Source organism: Melozone crissalis, unplaced genomic scaffold, assembly GCF_028551555.1.
Source record: "Melozone crissalis strain CALT ecotype California unplaced genomic scaffold, PUWL_Pcris_2 ptg000006l_1, whole genome shotgun sequence".
Taxonomy (NCBI): Eukaryota; Metazoa; Chordata; class Aves; order Passeriformes; family Passerellidae; genus Melozone; species Melozone crissalis.
This window is the reverse complement of record NW_026535784.1, coordinates 29,800,545-29,824,894: the sequence shown is the minus strand read 5'-3', so window position 1 is coordinate 29,824,894 and position 24,350 is coordinate 29,800,545. Positions and strand designations below refer to the sequence as shown.

The 24,350-nt window shown below is 34.7% G+C and overlaps 2 protein-coding genes across 11 annotated transcripts in view; one reads left to right on the top strand and one right to left on the bottom strand.

The window, feature by feature from the left end:
* Nucleotides 1–8,919, top strand: part of WDR17 (WD repeat domain 17) — a 56,235-nt gene extending 47,316 nt beyond the window's left edge. For 7 of the 8 annotated variants that reach the window (XM_054296073.1, XM_054296072.1, XM_054296071.1 and 4 more), the window contains 8 exons: nucleotides 142–162; nucleotides 1,122–1,233; nucleotides 1,939–2,080; nucleotides 2,169–2,271; nucleotides 3,139–3,240; nucleotides 4,289–4,384; nucleotides 4,552–4,735; nucleotides 6,425–8,919. In XM_054296073.1, coding sequence (XP_054152048.1) covers nucleotides 142–162; nucleotides 1,122–1,233; nucleotides 1,939–2,080; nucleotides 2,169–2,271; nucleotides 3,139–3,240; nucleotides 4,289–4,384; nucleotides 4,552–4,735; nucleotides 6,425–6,544 — 880 coding nt within the window. In that variant the 3' untranslated portion in view covers nucleotides 6,545–8,919. The remainder of the gene's footprint in view (nucleotides 1–141; nucleotides 163–1,121; nucleotides 1,234–1,938; nucleotides 2,081–2,168; nucleotides 2,272–3,138; nucleotides 3,241–4,288; nucleotides 4,385–4,551; nucleotides 4,736–6,424) is intronic. The other variant, XM_054296069.1, reaches the window with a different exon arrangement.
* Nucleotides 8,920–11,562: 2,643 nt separating this feature from the next.
* ASB5 (ankyrin repeat and SOCS box containing 5) overlaps nucleotides 11,563–24,350 on the bottom strand; it is a 33,659-nt gene continuing 20,871 nt past the window's right edge. For 2 of the 3 annotated variants that reach the window (XM_054292201.1, XM_054292193.1), the window contains exons 2-8: nucleotides 22,079–22,146; nucleotides 18,705–18,784; nucleotides 17,502–17,609; nucleotides 15,992–16,142; nucleotides 15,724–15,858; nucleotides 13,541–13,732; nucleotides 11,563–12,171 (exon numbers count right to left, since the gene is read on the bottom strand). In XM_054292201.1, coding sequence (XP_054148176.1) covers nucleotides 12,044–12,171; nucleotides 13,541–13,732; nucleotides 15,724–15,858; nucleotides 15,992–16,142; nucleotides 17,502–17,609; nucleotides 18,705–18,784; nucleotides 22,079–22,136 — 852 coding nt within the window. In that variant the 5' untranslated portion in view covers nucleotides 22,137–22,146 and the 3' untranslated portion in view covers nucleotides 11,563–12,043. The remainder of the gene's footprint in view (nucleotides 12,172–13,540; nucleotides 13,733–15,723; nucleotides 15,859–15,991; nucleotides 16,143–17,501; nucleotides 17,610–18,704; nucleotides 18,785–22,078; nucleotides 22,147–24,350) is intronic. The other variant, XM_054292185.1, reaches the window with a different exon arrangement.

Below are 24,350 nucleotides of genomic sequence, written 5' to 3'. Positions count from 1 at the left end.
TATTTTTTTTGTTGTTGCTGTTGAAGTCAGTTGCCCTGACCCATAGATTTGCTGCTGTAGTTTATTTATTTTCTATCAGATATTTTCTCTGTAAAGAATTGCAAATTTTTTTTCAATACTGTTTCAATGTCTTCCTTTTAGCTTCCCATCACTTGGATACAGGTATTTTGCTTTTTTGGAGAAAGTTTAAGCTTATTTTTTTCCCTTAGTAAAGTCACAAGCTTTTCAAATTTCTCTAAGTGTCCTAATTTTTAATTGCTATTAACACTTGAAAGTGAGATAGAAAGCAGTTGCAAATATTGGATAATAGCTAACTTGAACATTTTTAAGCTAAGGACCACATTCTGAAAATCCAGAGGTGATCAGTAGATTTTTTGCCTTACAAAGGGGCAAGTCAATCTTAAGGTTCACCGGAGAAATGATGTCTGCTTGAATAGAAGAGTCAGAGAATAAGCAGTTCTTAAAACTTAAACAGAACAATTTCCAAATAATTTCCTAATATTATACATTCCCTTCTTCTGTTTGTTGTGTGAAGGATAGGGTAACAAATGGTAAAAAGTTTAGGAAAATGTAAGAAATGTCACTTTGCTCAAACAGTATTCCTTTGAGAGGGATAAAAATAGGTATCACATTTTTCCCCGTATAATCTCTCGATTTCTGTGTCGCATGAGCACCAGGCCATTCTGGATGACTGAGAGATGTCCTATGTTGATGTCATGAAGCTTTAGAAGCCTGGAATTTTGAGGATGGCTTCATGACACGGAACCACATTATCATCTTTTCTTATCTCACATTGGAGTGTTCCTATTCTCCTTTCCCATCCCTGCTCACAAATTCTTCCATTTCACTTTGAGATGGTTCTGAGGCTTAAGAATTGCACAACTATTTAATTCAACCAGCTAAAGCAACAGAACATTAATGAATGACCTTCCCAGTAAGATGAATAATTAAGCCTCATTTATTGAACAAAAATATTCTTAGATACTGAGCTTGCTTCTGCACTTCTCTGGAAATAGTATTTTTTCAGCAATCTCTTCTTTTATTAGGAATGTAAAGGGAAAATAGCTTCCCTCTATTAAAAACCATCAAGAGTAACTATATGTCATCTTTTGTTTGTGCAGGGATTTAGCAGTTGATCTTCTTATGATGATTCCTGATAATACACTGCAGTTAGTGAAACTATGTGCTTTTTATCCTGGATGCACAGCAGAGATAAATGACCTGCATGAAAAGGTACAATGTAAAAGAATTTACCTGAATCTAATAAGGTTTTGTATTGATTCATTTACTAATTTCAAAAAACATAAGGCCATATAAAACCACAGGATGAATTTGACTTTCACATCTTATATGTAACATATTCTTTTCTCCTCTATTAATCTTTGTTGACTTTATCTTCAGTATTGTACAATAAATTTAGTTTTTAATTTCTATCCTTCAGTGCACTCTTTCCCTGACACGTTACTTTCTGAAGTACCTTATGATCTTCAGAATCACGTGTCAGTACAATTTATAACCTACTAGATGTGCAGCCTAATCATGTTTTGGCAGATCAACTTTCTGTAGTCTGAATTGTTTTATGTTTTGCGCCTGTTATGTCCATAAATGTCCCCTTTCCTCTTCAGCAGCAGAAGGGTCTGCTTTGGTTGCTCTCCCTTAGGGTGTGACTCAGACTGCATATTTATTAAACAGTAGTAAAAGCTTCACAAAAACACTAGCAATGAAAACTGGTACTGTGTAAATTAAAGTTACAGAGCCTTTTCCAGTGCTGCTGTGATCTAGATGACTTTCTTAATGCGCAGTATATGCAGGTATGTCTTTCAATGACTCCTTCAGAGAGAATTTTTTCTTGTTGTGTGCAAACATCAGTATTTCTCTGCATCTTAGAAAAGTGTTTGAACATTTCAGTCATTTTCTGGCAAAATGTTTGTTTTCCAGTGTAATCTTCCTGATGTGGAAGAGTGTATGCGAGTGGCAGAGACAATTCAGGCAGATGGGGATGTATTTGAAACAATGAAGTACTATCTGTTAAGCACAGAACCTGAAAAGGCTCTCCCTGTTGGCATTCAGTATGTGAAAGGTATGTAGTTGGATGAAGAACAATTTTAAAGCAAAAGTTGTCTGTATAACTTTCCTTATGAGATATTTTTCTTTTTATTTTTCAACAGAACAACTCTGTGGCTCAGATTGGACTTTAGATTCAGTCTTTCCATATCTTGATCTTTTAAGTTACATACGGACTGAGCAGTTAATGTTGCCTAAGTGTAGTGAGTGAGTATATTTTCCCTGACTTAGAAAAGTGGGACTTTCCTTAAAGGAATCTTTCAGATTGTATATATATAGGTGCACACTGTTAGTATCATTTTTTTGTTTAACAGAGGAGGGACACAAAAAAAAAATCCAGCAAGCATGCTTTTTTCCAGTCTGGAGAACAGAATGTGGATTCTCCCAAACTATGAAGGTTTAGCAAGAAAAAAAAAAAGATATTTTATTGCTGCTTTCTCTGTGGAGCATTTACAATCTATGAATCAATATTGGTCTTATGTGAGGAGCTTCACCTTGATCAGCTCTGGTTTCAGTTTGCTGAAGTGGTATCACAAATCATGTGGGCTTTTATGTCAAAGCATTAAGGAACGTTGAGCTGTCAGAATTAACTCAGAATTAACTCTAAAATAGATGGATAGCACTGGTTCACCTTTATGATGGATGGTTGCAGCTAGGCCTAGGTGCCTACACGAGTATATGTGTGAAGAACAAAAAGGAGAAAAAAGTTGGGGAAACTTGGTGAAACTGAAATCTACACTAATATTTGGGGCAGTTTTATTTACATTTATTTACATTTACATTCTATGACATTAAAAGGTCTGAGTGATGTTGTTTGTGTAACTCTATTTAATTGTGCTTAAAAATTGTGTCATAAATGTCATTTAAAATTTAACGATGGAAATCAATATGAAGCAGATGCAGTCTGTTTAAACAAGTCCATGACACAGAAAGTAAGCATAATCAGTGAACATATATTCTCCACAAAAGGTGGATGGATAAATTAGGTTTTAAAATTATAACATGAATATGAGTTTGTTTAATGTTTTTCCAAATGCTTGTTGTTTTTCATGATTGATACTTGTTCATTTATAGGTTTCGGAATGAGTTACTGATTTTGTGTGGTTACATTGGTGCTTTACTTGCTATCAGAAGAGAGTACAACAGCATTGTACCTGCACTATATGAGTATACAAGGTAATACTGTGTCTTCATTAACTCTAAGTAATCTCAGTCTTTATTATGACATATGCCATACATCCCACTTCTTCACATCACATCCCAAAAAAATGAAAACATGTCTTTCCTCTTAGCTATCCTCATGTCTGAAACTTGGTGAGAGGATGGGTGAAAAGGAAAAGGAGCATTTGTTTGTTGTTGGTTTGGTTTTTTCTTTTCTGAACCTAAAGAAATAACAAGATCAAATACAAGCTTTTACAGAAGGGCTATTCTGATGTGGATATTATTAGAATAGTAACAAGCAGTCTTTGAGACTCAGTTTGTGATACTTTTACTTATGGCTGTAAAGTTTTCAATTATTTATTATGTAAAGAACCACAAAACAACACCGCTCAAAGCTTTGTTCTTGGATTGCCCAATATCTTCAAGACTCACTGGTTTTTAGTTTCTGGCCCATCTTAAACTGGACACTTACCTGCTCAAGGTGAACAATTTATATGCTTAAGCAGGACATTTTTAAGGGATCCTAAAGCAAATGAAAGATGGCAGAGTTAGGTCAGGTAGTAACTGCCACGTATATTATATTTTGACAAATAAAAAAAGGCACCCACTGCAAGGGCTTTGAAACTGCTTTCTGCAAGTGAAACAAGGCTGTCCCAATGTATGTGTTGAACCATGTTTCTCTAATTGCATTTTTACCATATATGGTACGTGCAGGCAAAAGGGATCCTTAATTTTAGTAAAGTTGACAATATTAAGAAATAAAACCACATATAGCCTTGAAATATAGAGTGGCCTCAAGTTAAAAAAAATACAGCAAATGAAATAAAGTGTAAATAGGGATAATTAAAATAAAATTTAAATATAAAGCTATACTTCTAGAACTTGTATGAGTATTATTGAAGCTTAATATAGTGTATATTGTGAAGGATCAATTTATTTCCATAGTTATTCCATATCCAATCGGAAATAGTTTTATTTTACTACTGTCTATCATGTCTTGTTTCTAAGAAAATTGTCATTATTAGGATTAATTAGGACTTTAATTACTTGCATTCCTTTTCAGTCAGCTTTTAAAAAGACGGGAAGTATCGGTACCTTTGAAAATTGAACAGCTTTCTGAGGAATTAGATGCATGGAGAGCTTGCACACAATTAAACAAGTAGGTGGAAAAGTATAAAATTACCATGAGTGAGACTAGTAGTATTTAACTGTTTAGCTGTAAATTTATTCCCTATGTAAAGTCTGAATGTAACTGCTTTGCAGATCTTAACCTCTCACACAAATTAGGAAGCCAAGTTGAAAACCAAATTTCTTTTATGTTCCTAGGCCCACGGATGAGTTGCCATGCACCCCACCCTCTGAATCACAGAGAGCTCTGTACTCAGTACTTGTCTCACGAATTCAGGGGGAGCCTCTGAAAGGAATGGTTGGGCCAGACTGTGTCACTGGATCAAATCTTCCCAGTCATTCAGATGTTCACACCTCCTGTTTGACAGGGCTAAAGATCCAGGTACGCTTTCAGAGAGCTGAAGTGCTCTTTCTTGCTGATAGCAATGACTATTTGTGAGGTTGCCATAAATCAAAGGTCTCTCCCACCATTTGGCTGGAAAAAGGTTTACCCTGTTATCACAGAAGCAGACTTAAATTGACAGGAAGTGACATCTGCGATATAAGAAAGACTGTATAAAGAATTCTCCAGTCAAACAATTGTCATTTCCAAAATCCAAAACCTTTTAGTTTACACATTAAAGATTTCCTTTGCCAAACGTTGTATCTAAAGTGCATGTACCTTTTGGCTAATCCCTCACCACAGCTAGAATAAAAACCAGGAGAATATTTGTCTTCAACCACATACTAATATTTTTCTCGTTTTGGTTTTTATCGCTATGGAAATGCATACTATAAAACTTGGAATTCATGACTAATGAAATCCAGACATTAGAAGACTAAATATTCAAATATATTTATTCATCACTCACATTGAGTTTTATGATTAATACACATTAATCCTTATAACACCTATTTAGCATATCTTGTTATTTTAATAAAGAGAAAATTGAAAGATTTTGAAAACACTACTCCTGACTCCAGAAAATGCCTCAGTATGAATTTACTTTCCTAGGTGATACTGAATCTGTTTCCTTTGTCCAGTGTAAGATGTCAGCCCAAAGAGTAACAGGGTGGTTTAAAGACTAAGAGGGATGGATAGTTTTCTGATGAAAATTAGAGTTTACAAAATGCTAGTGGGATTTTTGAGGTAAAAAAATTCTCAACTGCTCACCATCAATCTAAAATAACTTGCTCTCAACACTTCCAGAATAGATGAGTAGTCTCTGCCCATGGCTGTACTCTCAACATTTTCTAACAGACATGTAAAGCTGCCAGTGTTAGAGTCCATTCAACAAGAATAGCAAATATGGTGTCACCAGCTTCTCATCTACAAGATCCGTATTTCTAGATTAGCATACATTAGGAGTGGTGTCTTTGGGCATGCAGATCGGCTCAACAATCAAAATCAGTTAATACTAAAGCATGGCAGCCTACTTGTATGGGTTTACAAGTTTTATGTAGCAAGTCTGGAGAGCATAATTCTTTAAGAAAGCACTGAAATTGAAATGCAGCTTTCAGAGCACATTTTGTCAAATTAATAAATTAGCAAATAGCTCTTTTTCCATCACATGAATACTTTGTCCTTTTCATAGTGAATAATTCAAATTATTCTGTAGACTGCGTGTAGACTCTGTTTTCAAACAATTCATGGAGACATTATATCAAGAGGATTTTTGTGGATAGGAAAAGCAAGGATCAGCAGAAATAATAATCATATCCATGATGAAATAGGGACAGTATTCTGAAGAAAAATGCTTGTTACCTCAGTTTCTAATTCAAGCTAAATTTACCTCTGGAATAATTGACAAGCATATATAAAATAACAATAAAACACATCAAACTAAAAATTTCAATATTGTGAAAGGTTGGGTTGACACAGATTTGGGAACATAAGTGCCCTCAATTCATAACGTGTCCCTGTTATCAGAGTTCTAAGTGAGTGGGGAAAAATATCTGTATGAACATAGTCGATAGGTCTAAACAAGGCATTTATGTTCTTCTGAGATAAAATATGCTTTTTGTTGTGGCCTTTACACAATCTGTATATAACTTCATTTTCTCTTCCTTCCCAAACATTTTTGCTTCACAGGGTCCTGTGTTCTTCCTCGAAGATGGAAAATCTACTATTTCACTGAATGATGCTTTGATGTGGGCCAAAGTGAATCCTTTTTCACCATTAGGAACAGGAATACGACTTAACCCATTTTGATGAGGTGTTTCCTCTGTACTTTATAGTGCTTAAAATAACACTCTGGGTGTTAATGCTGATTTAACCTTGATTGTCAAAGGACAGAGAGGTGGTAGTTGATTCCTACTGCAGGTCAATTACTTGAACTTTGAAAATTTTAACATGAGAACAAAAGGATTTCTATACAAATGTTTGTTGAGAATCCAAAGAAAAGAGTTATTTGATAATCCAAAGAAAAAGTCCTAATCTCATATATAGCCATGTCATTTTTTTTTGTAAGAATATTGTCATCAGACAATTATTTTTGTCAACTTTGTGTGAATAGATGCTTTGTAAAGTAAGCAACTATCTACATATTACCAAAATATTGATAATAAACTGTGAAACCCATAAACACCCTTCCAAACATATAATCACAGAAATATTTACTTTATTGACAGCAACTCCAAACTTTTTTTAGAATGACTGGAATATTTTGGCTGTTTCACACTGTCTCCCTTTTTAATTTGAACTAATTTTTACACACAGGGTTCTATAGCAAAAGTAAAATTTCAAGAGTAGGTGTTTTTTTCATCCACTTGTTATTGTGCTTTAACAGCAGTACAAATAGAAGGTCACTTATGTTTTGTGTAGATTATCTATGTTTTCTTTAGATGATCTATTTTTTATTTATTTATTTAGATTATCTAGATTACAAAATTGTATTTTCTAATAGGATCATATTTGGCAACATTTTCCGTTATACTTTCACAGGAGGCTAAAACTCTTTATAAATTTTCTTGGTTTTTTTAACAAAGGCTTTGTATAGAATAAGCAGCATATTTATTGAAGTTATTTAACTATGCTATGTACATTTAAAAAGCTTGTTTTCTCTTTACATTTTGTATTAGTTATAAACATGCATATAATATGACAGACCAGAAGTAAGTACTTGGGTATTTATATTTTTATTTACTACATCTGCACTCAAATGGAAAAGCAGTTAGGGCAATAGAATACTAAAAATATTTAAAGCTGTGTATAGTATGGAATTTATTATAAGGCAAATATTATACTCATTATTCTTATTAATAATTCTTATAAGCAGAATTGCTCACTTTTAGAAAAGATGCCTTGGTTGCAATACTTTTTGTTAGCTTAATAAGCTAAGCATTTGTTAGCTTAGTACATAAGCAGAAATCTATTTCATCTGGGTTTTTTTGCTGCTACTTTAAAATAAATTTTGAAATTTATTTAAATTCCTGATAGTTACATTAAATATAAAGAGGTTACAATCAAAAAATGGCAGAATTATTTCTAAAGCAACTGTTCTAAAACTGGAAATAGTATTGGGTCTCTATTTAGTAGATCCTATCAAAAAAGCCTCAGTTTAGAGGCAAGCCTTGCCCTTATTTAACTCTAGAAATAACAATGCCACCATGCTGGAATGTTGGGATGGAGATTAGAAATAAAAGAAAATCCTGGGTTGGACTTTTGCCCTCCCTCTTTAAAATCCTCTGTCAATGTTCTAGAGTATTATTACAGGGTTTCTAGTGTAAGAATATATTGGGTGGGGGAACACAGCTGTTTTGTACCCTAAAACCCCCATTTTTATACATGGGTGCTGGAACCAAATCTTTTACTTCCTGCAAGTATTCTCTGAAAATATTTTTCCTTTGTTTACTCCATGGTACTTGCAGAAGAAGAATTCAGTTTCAAAAGTTAAAATTCATAGTTTTTGAAAGAATTTTCCATCAGTCAGTATCTGATCTTGCTTCTGTCAAATGAAAGACTGTCTGTCTTTTAGCACATAAATCTTACAACCTTGTATATAAAAGTTCTTGATACAGAGGTGGAGAGCAAAAAAAAGAACTGATCATGAAGCCCCATGACTGAGGATTGGGATCTGAAGTATTAACTCAACTGTCATTCTACTATATTTAAAATATTTTGTTGTATCATAAAAATTTTTATTAATATTTCACAGTTAAAATATATTGAATATGTAGAATAACTGCATCAATGTGTTGCACATAAATTATGACCTAACATGGAATCTTGGGCAAATCTACTCCTTCTAAATTACAGAGTGAGGGTTAGGAATTCATTCCTTGCTAAAATACAAAAATTAAGTCAAAGGGCATTTTTTATATTGGGGATCCATCAGGTAACAGTCTTTGTGAATAACACGAAGTTGTATTTTCCTTGAAGTCGTTTGTACAGTGGTGGGTGAGGGCAATATGCAGAAAAGGTTGTAATTGTGTCTGCTGTTACAGCTGTGGTTGCAACTGTCAACTGCTTCATCAGTTTCAAAAATAATTTCAGATTGTTTGCTAATGTGTAGCTTCATTGTCTAGTATAGCAAGTCAAATACAGATATCTCCCCCTTAATATTAAAGAATACTTTGTCTTCAAAAGACTGTTTGACTCCTCTGTAAAAGTCATATTTCCATTTTAATGAAAAAACATACGAAGCTACACAGCTAGTGCTTTCCAATTACTATTAAATCTCTGTTATGTTCAACATCCGTGCAAAACCAAATCCATTGTTTTTTGGAAATAATCTGTCCCAACAGTACTGACATGTTTATTATCTTCAGAGACAGCTTCACTGGCAGCTGCAGTCTGAGATAGGAGATTTGGTACTTTAAAGCCATGATGTGTGGCATGATGCCCTGTCTGTTCGACCCTGCTCAGGGCTCCTGCCAGGCTGGGCCAGTGATGCTGCCCTGGCCATGGCCGGAGCCAAGCAGCCCACAGCCCCAGGGCAGGCCCAGGAGAAGCACAGGGAGAACCTTGCATTCCACGTGCTTTTTCACCCCCCAGTGCAGTGCCTCCTGTGGGTCTCTGGAATGCATTTTTTTTTCTTTTTCTCTGAAAATGCCTTAGAACACTTTTTAACTAGTATAACAGTTCTTTAAGTAAGAGCTTTATTGTAATAGGGAACTTAAACAGTGCTCTGACCTGGGTCACTGTTTGCTTCAGATCCTGGTTTCTAACATTTTAATACATAACATTTATTTCATACTAAGAATTCAACCCATCCAAGCCACATTGAATAGGGCCCTGACAGCATGAGAACAGCAACAAATCTGTAATTTCTGGCTAAACAAGGGATCATTTTTGGAAGGGATTTTACCAAGCACTAACACCAAGTATTTCATTGCCCTGTGTTTTTGGTATGTGAAAGTAGCACAGGGCTCTGATCTGCCAGAGACATGTCCCAGTGCATAGTCCTGCCAGGCCAACAATATCCATTCCCTCATTTGTTTGTCCCTGTCACATAGTAACAGAAGCAATGCCCAATCCAACTCAGCTCAGCTTGCCAAAATGAACTCAATTTTCACACAATTATCTCTTAGCAAAAGGTGGAAGTTTATGTTGAAAAGTGCCTCTTGCCTGAGATCGAAGTAATGGTATTACCAAAAGCCAGTTTCTTCTGACTAGTGCCCTATTCTGTATAATTACACACAAAAATACTACCAAATACCTGTAAACTACCAAGATGGTCTTTGTTCACTCTTTGGATGGTGGCAGGGATCATGGAGAATGGTGGGAATAAATTTTGCAAATGCTACAAGAGCATGAACACACCTATTTTCAATGAGGTCTCTGGTGTTACTCTCAGCAAAACTTCTAACCTTATGTGTTCCAAATAGGTGTTTTGGAGAATAGCTGTGTTTGCTCCAATCTGATACAGGTGTCTAGAACATGAGAGCTTTTTTTGCCACTTTGTCTGAATCAAACTTGAAAAGCAATGTATGTACACCTGAAGGTGAGGTTCTAAATGAGCTCATTCTACGTGGAGAAGTTCAGCAGTGCTGTGGTTGGCTTGGCACTTCAAAGTTCGCTTGCTTGTGGGAGTAATACACAGTAATGGTGTTGTACCTAAAACCCCAAATTGCTACTTTCTGGATGAAAATAAAAACCACTACACACACCCCAGTACAGACTCAGGATATGATGGACTCCTAAGCAGCTCCTCTGCTTTTGACTGAGGATATCTGCATTTGACTTTCCAAGGACTCCAGAAAAGCCCCCTAACTAGAGCTTTTGCAGTAAAAAGAAGCAAATTAAGGTTATTAAACAGTGTCAAGACAGCTACATTTTTTATTAGGAGCATATTATTTAGCAACTGAGTAAGCATTCCTCTTTGTGCAAGCTTCCTCTATAGTTAGTTTCTCACTTATCATCTTTCCAGTAGAAACATAAATACTGAAAGGAGTCACTGAAAAGGAATGGAAGAGGGTGAATCACCAAGGGCAAATGGCAAGTTTTCAGATGTCCCGTGCTTTGGTTTGCAGGAACTGAGCATCAGTCACTGAGAAAGTAATCTGTTCTCCAAAGAACAGCAAATGAGAAGAGGGAAAGGAGGAGTCCTGCATTTTAATCTATTCAGATCACAATCGTCAAAAATTCAAGGGCATGAGCAAAGCCTCAGGGTTTTCTAATGTCCCTTGGGGGTGTCACCATTCTGTCTCTGGCTAGAGTTGAACAATACCTTTTCACAGAAATGCCTGCTGGAGTATTCTGGGAATTTGCAATAGGAGTTTTGGAGCTGGGTAAATGTTTACAAAACATGTAGTAAGAGAAGTAATGTCCTTTCATGAGCTGTACTTGATACAGAAAACTGTGCTTGATACAGAAAACTGACATTTTTGAAACCTTGTATTCACCTCCTGAATTTAAGCTTGAAGATTCAGTATCCACATCTCCACTATATGCCTTCAGAAATCTCACAGACACTACATATTAAAATATATCTTTCTCTGAGGCAAGTAATTATTTAATATGCCCATTAAATTCTTGCGATACAGCACTGTTACGAAAAGATAACGGAAGCGCCCATAAAATTCTTTTTTATAAGAGGATACCAAAAGTATCTCTGTATTAAGGATTTTGAGAAGTTCCTAATTGTACCAGTAAACAGAATTCTATAAAAAACTGAAGTTATGTTAACATCAGTTTAATTACAATCCACAGCACAGGCAGTGAGGAAGAGTAAAGGAAGTTTCTCACTGTGATTAATGAACTGTCTATAAAAAGAAAAAGAAAAAGAATTGATGTTTAATTGTTTTATTTTTATCAATGCATATAGTGCACCCATGACCAACTATTTTTAGGTACACAAACAACAGGGATTTGAAAATACATAAAATATTGACTGTAAATGGACAAACTTAACAAATAATAATGAAGAAACTCTTTGTGGTTGAGGTGTGTCAAACAGATTTTAAAAACATAAACGCAATTGAAGTTAACAGCACTAAAGCTATAAAGGGTTAAGATAAAGTTATACAATCATGTCCCAGAGTATCAGCACACTTATTCAATTCAGCTGGATTAGCACCTTGGCACTAGTTGCTGAATGGCTCCCAATTACTATTACATTTCCAACACCAGGTGTCAAAGATACCATTTTTTTAAGCAATATGCAAAAGGCTTTTTTTTTTCCGCCCAGCAGTTCTTTAGATAAAATGTACAATAAACAGAAAAAAAATGTACTCGCTATATTTAAGTTTCTAACAATTAATTACTATGTTATCTATACTGTAAGAAATTCTTAAGTATTGTTGGCAACTGGAGTTGTGGAACAAGATGCAGTCTAGCTCTTCCTATGTAATTTCGGATACATAGTCGGCAGAGCTGACAAAGAGAAGATGGTGTGGCTGCAAATAAAGAAAGAAGTTTAATTGTACAATTATAAAAGCCAGCACTTTGTTTTACAACTGCCTCACACAATAATAGATTTCTAAAAAAAGAAAAAAAATCCATATTTTGCAAATTTGACCTTTTTCTTCATTCCGTTTCCTTCACTGTCTTTCTCCCCTCAAAGACAAAGACTGGGGCTGCTTAAACCTTAATAAATAGTTAGGGAAATACTAAAGAAAGCAAGACAAGGTCAGTTTTTTTTTAAATTAAAAACCAGTTCCCAGAAAATATCCGATGTCAATAACTTTTAAAAACTGCAGACTTGTTGTTTTGGTTTTTTTAATTCACAGCACAGGTTCCATACCTGCTACAGCACTACCAGCTGCACTACCAATGCATCACTGCAACAAGAATAAGCAGGAAAAATACCCCAAGATCCTGGACCATATTTAGTGGTCTTACTACTTAATCATAATGTCTTTATCATTCTGCCCCCCATTCCTTAAAAATGCTATTTTCTCTGGGCAATAAACCTGGATATGTTTCATGCAATGTAATATTTTTCTTTGCTCTAACTTTTAAAAACATTACTAGTCTTGGTAAATTTGTGAAAACATATAGTTTTTAGAGGGGTTTTGTTAGCAGCATTCAGACTACAGGGTGGTTTTTTTTGGAGGTAAACATGAACCAGTGTTACTTGTCAGTTCACCTCTAAAGAGACGCCCATGGTTATTGAAATAGTTGCATTCTCTTGTGGCTTATTTTTACATTATACATAGTTCAGTCTAAACAAGTCCAGTTCCCTTTGCAATATTCTCTCTTGACAAGGCAGATAGACCTTTAAGAGGTTTGAGGAACTATAGACTCTTTAGTCTTCTGTTTCTCAGGTTTTGAAAATTTTGTAAAGAAAATTTAGAAAATTAAAATTCTTACTCTTTTTTTTTGCCCATAATCAAAATAATTTGCTTTATATGCACATAAAATACATATTTAAAATATTATGACAGCTGAACAAAATGAAATATATTTTTAACCTGAAATTTAAATACTCTGTTTCTTTTCAAAAAGGTCTGTAAAAACCAATAAAAGTGTAGCTTAAATATCTACTTAAGTAAACAGCCAATAAACATATGACGATACTTTTTCAGCTTGTATAAATTCTGAGGCTGCTTGGTCAATGGGCTCTGGCCTGAGGCTAAATATTTCTGAGTATGTTTATAATTAGAAAGGAAATTACCTGAATGCTCATATAATCATTTCATACAGCCTAGTGTTACCTTCTATAACATGGGTTTTTTTGACTGTTAAATTGGGGGTTTTTCTAGGTAGGTTTGGTTATTTTGATAACACAAGTTGCAGTTTCAAATATAAACATCTAAAACTTACCTTCGTGGAAGAGCAGCAGTCTCTCCACTAAACTGCTTGGGGCAGCTAAATCAACAGGCCTCTCAAAATCTGAATTTTTGGCATTTATGTCTGCCCCAAATTCAAGGAGTAAGTTTACAATCTCTGTGCTAGAATGCTGGGCAGCAGCATGGAGTGGAGTTTGCAAATGCTTTCCCTTCTGCACGTTGGCACCTGGTGGGCAGATGCACATAAAGAGACGTAAGAAGAGATTAATTAAATTTGCCATTGAGTAAGAAAGATGAGGCTACAAAGCAAATAAAAACCACCACTGGTCTGGATTGCCATAGTGCATTTAGCCACTTTATTTTATTGCATAGAACTATAACTAATCACATCAGTGTTTTGTTTGGGTTTTAGTTCTTTAGCCTAGGTTTTATTATCCAAGTACAACCAGCTAAAAAAGCCTCAGGTACCAATCAGATAACAGAAGCATCACCGTTGCCTAATCATAAAAAGCACTTTTTGTTCATATTTAAGAAAATTTGCACTACATAAAAAACATACTTTCCTTATTTAAGTCTTAAAAAAATATCACTAAACTGAAGTTTTGTATGTATATTTTTGTGAATACACCAACTCAAGAAAGAATCTTGAATGCCTTATAATTTTTCACATGTTGAAGCTGGCAGTGGGTTTGAAATAAACCCCCATCCCATCCAACCTTTATTTATTAATCTATAAATTAGTTTTAATTTTAGTTAAGGTGAGATCCATGGTCAAGAAAGCTAATAGGAAAAAAAAATCCCAAACCAATAATTCTCTAATCCATGGGTTCTAATTAGTAAACTTTTATATTAATATGTAATTTTAACATGTTTTAAATTAAAATGGACTAAATTAATTTGCAATAATGCATTCATATTCAAGAAGAAAAACCCATACAAGAGTTAAACTAAACTAGCTAGTATGGAAGAATCTCCCTTACACATGGAAGCTGTTGGTTCATCTAAAACCCAGCCTTCTTCAGACTTCTTACTGACCTTGTGAGACCAATAATTGCCTTCTGTCCCAACTATAATCCCTGATTCAACACTTTTTGCATTTTAAATGTCCATTTGAGTAAAATAATAATGTCACAGGTCTATAGTAATTAGATCTGAAATCTGAATAATTCCCTGTTCTTATATTAACAATTGGAGCATGCTTCTGCCTTCTCTTGTTTATTTCATTGTCTACCTGCTTTTCAACTTCTAGTACATTGTCACAAACTGATAAAACATGAAAAAATTTAATTTACATAAGTAGTTACTTAAATTCTCCATTTACATACCCTTTTCTACTTCAGGGCACCAACAAATGCAGAATATGCCCTTCTGTTACTCTTTTTTCTGTATAGTAGTATTTGAATCCCAAAGTATGCTAATTATACTTTTGCTGTTCTTAAACATAAAAAATCATGACATAGAATAATTAATCATCCGAGAAGATGGACTCAGTGAGAAACACTTTAACTGCTTGTTTAAGTTCTAAATATAGCATGCAATCAACTAGAAAAACTATTCGGGTGCAATGATAGCAAGGCTGAATTATTCATATATACATTTTAATTCCTTGTTCTGCAGGATGTAAAAGCCCTGTATGTAAATACCTGAAATGCACCAAACTGTCTTTCAGCTATGCCAGTTGTGTCCCTGGCCCTGTGCTGAAACAGAGCCAGCCTTCAACATCTCTAATCCATTGATTAAAAAAATAATCTGAAAATTAGGATCAGATGCCTTTTACCTCACCCCCTCCCTCTGCAACTCAGCCTCTATGCCTTGTGCAAAGATCAGTCAGAACTTGCTGAAGAATGAAAGCAAGGGGGACTTCATTGCTAAAGTAGTTTGACTGAAATCTCAATGATTACTATATGAAATTTCTCAAAGCTCATTTTTTACCCTTCTTTTTCCTACAGAAAATTAATATCTACAAAGCTGCACTATGTGCTGAAAATTTTGAACATTCAATTCTTACTGGTCTTGCTTCCTTTTTTTTGTTTTAAGCTTACTGTGACACCAAAAAAAAAAAGTAAATTATAAGAAAATATTATTCAGCATAAACTTTGAAGTAGAACCCTGCAAGCAAGGGTTCCAGTTCCATTGGCTGAGCACAGCTGAGTTGAAAGGTGTATACAATATGCTTATTTTGCAGACCAGTAATATTTTATTTAAATCATGACATACCTGCATAAAGAAGCTTTCGAATGCAATGGATCTGCTGTGAAACACAAGCTACATACAGAGGTGTTCCTAAGTGAGGAAGATCTTGGTCAACATCTATACCCCAGGATATCAGTACCTCCAGACATTCACTGTGACCTGTCAGTACAAAGCACGACAGTTTGCTGGACTTCAGTATGCTGCCTCATGGACAAAACCACATACATTTCTTAACCCTCTTACTGAGACATTGCTCAGCTGCTCCATGTTTATTGAGGAGCTAATTTCTTACCTCTGCTGGCTGCTTCATGTGTTGGTGATGGCAGACAGGACTCCCACTGAGCTTTGGCACCGTACTGTAACAGGAGCTCAGCACATGCTGCACTGCCTCTCGAACAGGCATTAAACAAAGGTGTCACTCCATCAATTGTTGTAGCATTTACCTAGAATATATAAAATCTATTTACAAAAAGAATTAAAAGAAAGGTAGATTTTTAAACAGGAAATAGTTAGAAATTGCATAAAATACAAAAAAAAAAAAAAAAGTACTCATTAAAATAACAAGTTAACTGACCAGTCTCTGTGAAACTGTCTTTCTCTTACCATGCTTCTCAGTTGGAATTAGTTTACTGTTATTCTTGTTAAAGTATGTTGGGAAAAAAAAACCTGGAATACTTAAGAGCATATATTGACATCTGGGCAGTAAATAATTTTCAAAAGTCATTTCACTGAGCTTGTTTCAATGATACAGAAAATTTACACTTTGCATACTAATGGGATAAAGGGATCTTCTCTCCACAGCTCTGGCAGGAATTGAGGATTATTTGCCATTTTCTTCTGTAGTTTTAGTCTCCAGATTCAAGTGATATTTCTCAGCATGGAGACAAAGCTAATAGCACAGGCTCACTGCTTTAATACCAACCTCACTCTTCAACTGAATATTTCCAGTGTGAGAAATAAAGGAGACAAAGAAGACAAGTTTGTGAGGCCTAATAATACTAAAGGAAGGAAAACAGGTATGAGGAGAAGGACTCTTCCAGGACTCTGGCCCATCTTCTTCCATGTACCCCCTAAACCCACCAAAACAATTACAAACACTAAAAATAAACCAGGTGGGAATTTTTTTTTCTTATAGTTTTGTATCTTTAGACTCCTTGTGCTAGATGAAGTAGGGAGAAATTTGCTTTGGAAATATCTATGTATCTTTTTTTATTTTTCTATAATAACACAGACATTTTCCACATTATTCTGCAAACTGAATTTTAAGAACAGTAAATATATCCATTACAAAGATCAGAGACCTAGGAAGCTATGCACTTGAATTCTCATGTCAGCAGACATTGCACTGAAAGTGTTCCATGAAGTCCCATTTTCATTTTGGGATAAAAGATAAGACCACCTATGCCAGGAGCACAGAAAAGAGACTGTACTTTTTTCTACTCATACCAAAGAATTTTAAGAGCACAGAGGTGCAGCGTGACAGCAGACATTCTGAAGATTAAAAGAAAAGCCTCCTGAAAGCCACCTAAAACAAGAGGAACCCAGTAGAGGAATGCATTCCGTATTTTTGAAGTAAAATATCATAATGAAGACTGCTAACAGATTCACTCCAACTCAGTACTGCCTCAGTGGCTGCCCATCACTCATTTGGTAGCATTCAGATGGCAGCTGTAATTACATGAGATGAACATAGCCAACAGGGTAAGTAGAGACCAATTACATTAAAATCAAGCAATTTATCCTTAGTTAAGCAAAGGTTAGAATTGGACTTCATATAAAAGAAAACAAAAGCAAAGCCTTACGTTTGCTCCTGCTTCAAGGAGGATTCTTGCACATCCTACATGGTCTCCCAGGCAGGCTTCATGGAGTGGAGTTACTTGGTCAATTGTTAGTGTGTCTACATTGTACCCCTAAAATAGATGTGAATGGTGTTTAAAGATCATACAAAATCTATTTAGAGTAATTTCCTCACACTATTGTTCAAATGAATAGTTTACAATACTCTAAATGGGCTTAAAATTCAACTTGCAATAAATTAATCCTCAGTGAGCATTTATTTTTCATCAGAAATAGGCATAAAATATGCAGACTGTTTAGATGCATAGTGACAGGGCAAAAGGCAACAGACCCAAGTCAGAACATGGCAAATTCCAAGTAGCTATGTGGAAAAAAATTTAACTGAGGGGCAGTGAAACCCTGAAACAGATGAGACAAAGGGTGGTGCATCTCCACTCTTGTTAATCTTTAAAACCCCACAAAGTCCTGAGTCTGGACTCTCCTATGACTCTTCCAACCTGTGACTTAGAGGTGAAATATCCAAAGCTATGAATTTTTAGCAAAGAAAACATTTACTGAATTGGTAAAATCACCAAGCCTTCTAATTTTTTTGCAGTAGATGTTGTTTGATTCTTAAGAACGAACAATTTTGTTTACCTGCTTTCATCAAATGTACTCTATAGTATAATTTTTCAATATTGAAAATTTTCAGTATTGAAAATAGCTAATAGGACAATATTTTAATATTAAAATTTAGCATTTACAGTCTCTCCCTTTGATAGTAGCAATTTTTTTAAATGACAACAATGCAAAACCCAGAATCTTTCAGTGACTCTTCCTGTTAACTAGTATCTTCCTGATTGCTCTATTTACCCAAAGGCTTAAAGCAGTGAAACTGCTTTATATTGATTTATACCATGCAAGAGAGGACAACTGACATAAATTTAGACAATTTTTAAATTGTCCCAAACCAAAATTTAAACAATTTTAGTTTGGGATTTTTTTTTTGGGGGGGGGGAGCAGGGGTGGATGGGGGTTGAAACATACAGAGGAAATATTTTAAAAACTAGCTTAAATCTTATCATATGAAAAATTCCTAAATATGTATTGCTCTGAAAAATTCAAGTGAAAAAAGCAAAACAAAGCGTACTAAATCTGCATTAACAATCTATGCTGAGAAATTAAATAACATTAAAAATTAAAGCAATTGTAAAAAACAGAGCCTTTACCTGTGACAATAAAGTCTTCAGAGAAAGAAGACGTCCTTGGCTGGCTGCCTCATGCAGCGGTGAGCGATCTGCCCAAGAACCTATATAACAACAACATTTATTGAATAAGCCATGTAAATTAGAAAGGGTTTGGAATGCACAGAGCAAAGCAGAAAATATGATGCACAGAATGAAGTCAAATGTCCTATGAAATTAATTTTTCCTCTTTAGAGACTCAAATCATCAGTTTCTAAGCAGTAAAATAGTGCTCTATTATTAATTGTAACACATCTCTAATAAATTATTATGCGGTCCACAGAACAAAATACTGAGATATTAATATCAGTAATCTATTTAATAAATTCATTAATTACCATATTCCACTTCTATTTTTGCACTGTTCATTTTTAATACACATAATAAAACTTTGTAGCTGGAATATAGGCATTATTTGAACTTAAACCAGACATTAAGCTGCCTGAAGAAGTCACAAAGAAGTTGGTTTATATGAAAAGCAATGTGGGAATCTTTATGTATGGTCAAATTAATCTGAAGCTACTACACAAGTGCAAGGAGAGCAATACAGTGAGAATCACAGTAAAAAATTACAAAAGTATAAAGAAGATATAAAGTCTAAGTTCTCATTCCATAAACTATTAGGCTTAAAAATAATTAGATATGTCTACTGTAAAGTTTTGGCCTTAATTTTCATTTATTTATCACCCTCAAAAGAGAAAGGTAAAAAAGAATAGTAACCCAACAACAACCCTGCATTCACACACATAACCCTCCATAACTCCCAGCCCAGCTTCCAGAGCAATCCTGAAGCTCTTGCTGAAGGACCTGCCCTTTCCTCTGCAAGACTGCACACTCACAAGTCCCTTCTAGACAGCCAAGGCTGCAGCCAGAGCTGATACTGATTTATGGCAGGAATTTTGAAAATTCAGTTTTGAGAGTTTGTGCAAGGAAAAAAAATCTTCAAAATGTATTACGAATTATCAGTATTTATTCCTCTAAGAACAAAATCACTAGAACTGTAAAATACCAATACAATAACTTGTGTGAGTTATATCAAGCTGCCCAAAATTCTTGAAGAAATGCAGAGAGAATTAGGCTGGCATGATGAATTGCTAACACTGGCAGGTGACTTTTCCAAGCGTGCAGGTTTGACTCTGCCATGGGCAGGGACTGCCTACAGAGCCAGCCACTGCATTTACTGGCAAAGCAAGGAGTCTGAAATGCAAAGGCTGTTGCTCAATCACTGGCAGTCACCAGCCTAAGCTCTAAGATAACTATACCCCAGAAATAGACCCTGTTTCTGTTTCCTATTGGACTCCTGTCCACTAGCCTGTTTCAGAAAGTACACTTTTGTTTACTATAAACAACCCCCTTAAATCACATCAAGAATGACGGAAAATTTAAGGATATTCAACATGAAAAGAAATCAGGGCCTAGTTAAATTATATGGAATAGTGCTCAATAGGAAACTGTAGATAAAACCTCAATTTTCCTACTGGTGTTGGTGAATGAGACTAAAACTCACAGAGAAGTATGACTGCATCTTGGAGAACATGGTGCACTTTGTGACTCAGCACTCCTGAATACTACTGAGATCAAAAACTTCGCAAAACTAAAGCACAGATGATTATTTAAGCTATCACAAGACTACACAGAGCTGATTGCAGAAATTTAAAAATATGACAGTAAGGTTTTATAAACCTGTTTTTAAAAACGCTGTGGGATTTCTATCATGTCAGAGTATCCTGTATGTGTGAAGCTCCTTGAACTCTTTAATCTGTGGCAGTGGATGGACTATTGGCAAGATCCAGTTTCCAATCCTCTGTCAGAATTATTTGCACTAAGCTCTGGTCATCTGTGTGTGCATGTACATATACATGCACACACATTACTCCCTGTACTTTTTACTCCAGGTTTATTTAATGTAATGTTTTGAAATTCTTACTGATAGTTGAAATAAAAAAAAATATCAAACCAAAAAAAGAAAAAGAAAAAAACAAGCTAAACCCACAAAATAAAACAAACAAATAAAACAAAAAACCCCCACCACCAAACAAAACAACTTAACCCCTCCACACATAAAGTGATTGGGATTTTAAGGGCCATTATACATTAAAAAACCCTTGAGCTCAGAAACCTTCAAGTGACCCAATTTTGACAAATCATCAGTATTTTCTTTGTCATACCAACAAGCTCAGATAGATTTATTGTACTGTGGTTTGGATGGGTGAAATCACTTTGAGTATTTTGATCACTGTTTTTCTTCTTCTGCAGTAGTATCTGAATGAGCATTCAAGTTGTTCTAATTCAAATAAATTAGATCCATTAAGTTATCCTGCTGGCTGCTGCAAAAAATTCCTCAAATTTAAATCTGTATTTAGAAGTTGCTTTTGGTAATTTTGGCCCTCTGTCTCTATAGATGAGAACATCTCTTTCTCAGTTTATCCTACTCAATGGAAAGGAAAAAAAAGAACTGATTCTATGGAAAAATATCTTATAAAATCATAAGAGTTATGAGGCTTTTATGCTCATTCAATACACTTACATTTCAGACATTCTTGTAGCCATGTATAAACACAACAAAGATGCAGGTAGGATCTGAAAGCAACAATTTTCTACTTTTATTTCCTTCACCTCCTTCCATCTTGGATTGATCAGAAGAATGTCTCTTAATTATTCCAATGACATTTGATAATCAAATTATGCCAGATCCTGTTATAAGCTCTGGTTTGCACCTAGACCCACCTTATATCCCTATCTTCAGGCAGAGATATTCAGCAGCCAGCTGTTTCTGATAAATCCATAAAATGCAAAATGCTTGTATCATCTCTACTACAAATAAAATCTAAAAGCAAAAAGTTGCAGAACAATTTTGTGCCAACCAAGTCTGGAAAAAGAAAATTCACATTCCAAATGACTTGTTGAATACATAGTAATTCATCATTAAATACCACAGGGAAAAGAATATGTTCAACATAAATATTTACCATAAATAAACATCAAAGGTGTTCTTGAATTCTTTGCCTAGATTACTGCCTTCTGCTAATCTATAAATTACAGTGTCTCTCACTTAGAAGTCATTAGCAGAAACATAAACACTTTCATTCATTGTGTTTGTAATAGCAGTAATAGCAAAAATAGTCTACTCCAAAATTGATAATGCATTAATTCCCTATGGCCCCTGACAATGCTGAATACAAAGTATCTCTAACTATATACAGAAGCCACATTAGTTTCAAGTTCTCTGATGTATAGTTTACCAGAAAGGCAAACTATTACAAAGCATCATTGCTTTGTAAGCATTAACAAGAAAGAAGAAATAGATTCACTGCATTAACAGTTGAAGTTAAAAAAAATTGCAAATTATTATACAATACCTAAATCTCCATCTCCCCATGGCACTTCCAGCCAATTGCAATTATAAATCCTACTCATTTCTTTCAATCTGGAAAATAAAAAAAATTAAAATAATAATAAAAAAAACCCTGCTATTGCTAGTTGGACCTGTTCCTAAAACACCCTGGCTATGTTTGGAAGATCAGCAGCTCCCTGTAATACGAACTTCCAGCCTTCAGTAAACACAGCTTTGAATATATGAGCGTGTACAAGCTGTCAGTTTCTTATGGCAAAGGACTGCTGCCCTTTTTTGTCAGTTTTTCACATTTCTTTCTTTAACATAACAACTTCTCAAAGTGCCGGTATCTGTGCATTGGCTTTCCAAGACAGATTAACCGGAATTTCAGCACAAGAGAAACTCACAGTGAAATCAAGAAAACCTTGACATGAATAAACTGCAGGAAAAACTCCTTCTATTTTAACTTCATGCAAAGACATAGTTTTGTGTCCTCAAAAATCAGTAACAGTACATAGATTTTAAGGGAAGTACTTCCAAATGTCCCTATGTTATTTTACTACTTACTCATAATACATCTAGAAAGAAAAGCAAAGATATTCTGAACATGTTTCAAATGCTGTTGAGCTGTACCTGAACTGTGTTTTTCTTTTAGTAGTTCGCTATTCCTTCAATTATGTTCTAAAATATTCTTTGGTTTTTGAACTGGGGCATTGACAGCTATTCTCAGCAGTGAAAACATCCAAAAATAGGGGTTTGCAGTTCTTGACTTTGATTCATTTCTAAGTCATTAATGTTCTTTTCCTCACATTTCCCTACAGACTTCACTCCTTTACATCCTTTACCTGCAATTATCTAGAAGTCATTCCTGAAATTATAATTGTAGTAGTAAAATACTAAGTAAAAATATTTTCACAACAGTCTTTACCTCCAGTCATATAATTCCTTTTGTATTCATTTCTAAAAATTTGTGAAGTCTCAAAAAAAACCAACCAAAAAACGAACAAAACAACAACCCCCAACTCAGTATAAAAAGTAAATTAAAGGTTAGATTTTCAAAAGGAGAACTGTAATGAATAAGTTCTTTTTGGGAGAGTATTTATACCAGGGCTCAGCACTTAAAAAAATTACTGGTCTATGGCTAAACAGATGGAGTCCCAGTCATCAGAAGAAGCACTATCATCAAAGAAGAACTGAAAATAGAAGCCTGACACAGCTCATTACAGGGAGATGAGAAACACAGAGTATTTGGAAAGTATTGTAGCTAATATTTATTTCTGCAAAACCAACACAAGCTATGTATTTACACAAGCGCTGTTACCTTTTATTTTTTAAGATGCATTCTGAGTGCTTCAGCTTCTGGCAACTGAAGCAACATACAGGATCAATAACTAAAGAGAAAAACCCGGCACGTCAGAGTCCCAAGATCAACAGAATCACTTCACCTCAGTTGTTGAAAGTGTCTGATATTTTGTATATCTAATTAGGTTTGAAAAGATTTTTATTGTGGGATTATAAAATTACTCATTTGTCTAAATCCCTTGTAGGATAAAGAAGCATGTCAACTACTCAAGTGATATTTTATGTTGAAAATTATTTTAAAAAATCTTCAGTGAAGGATTTAAACTTTAAGAAATATATCTATGATGCTTAACTATCATGATTAGATATGACCAGAAAAACAAAAGTCACTTTTTTTTTAATAAATGAAGTTTAAACAGTCAACAATGAAGAACTCCAAGAGAATTAGAATTTAGGCTAGAGAGCATTAAAATATGTCTGAAAGAGAAGATGTCATTAAAGTGGTATTTACATATGTCATTTCAATGTTTCAAGTAATATGAAAATTCTCTAACAATGTAACTATATAACAGTGTACATATATATATATATGCATATATGTATACAAACAATGAAAACTTGATTGATTCAAACCAGTATACTACATTATGATAAATTTCTATTGTTTATCATAATGTAGACTTTAAATCTACAAACTGGGGGCTTCATTCCAAAGGTAAATGCTAGCAATTGCCTACTCCTAAAAGCCATACAAAGCTTTCCCACACAGTTCTGTGTCTAACAGCACCTGCACCATATGACACATTAGTTTTGCCATTCCAGTGTTGCATTCAGTGAATGAGTTGGTATTCAAATTTTTTTTTATCTCCATGTCTAGCAGGATCTCTTTAAGACATGTCATCCAAACTACAAACTCACTGTAACATTGTTGATTTTCTACTGCCTTTTTCATGGTACTGTCCCAATGATAAAAGAATACTTCAACTCCCCTGCTG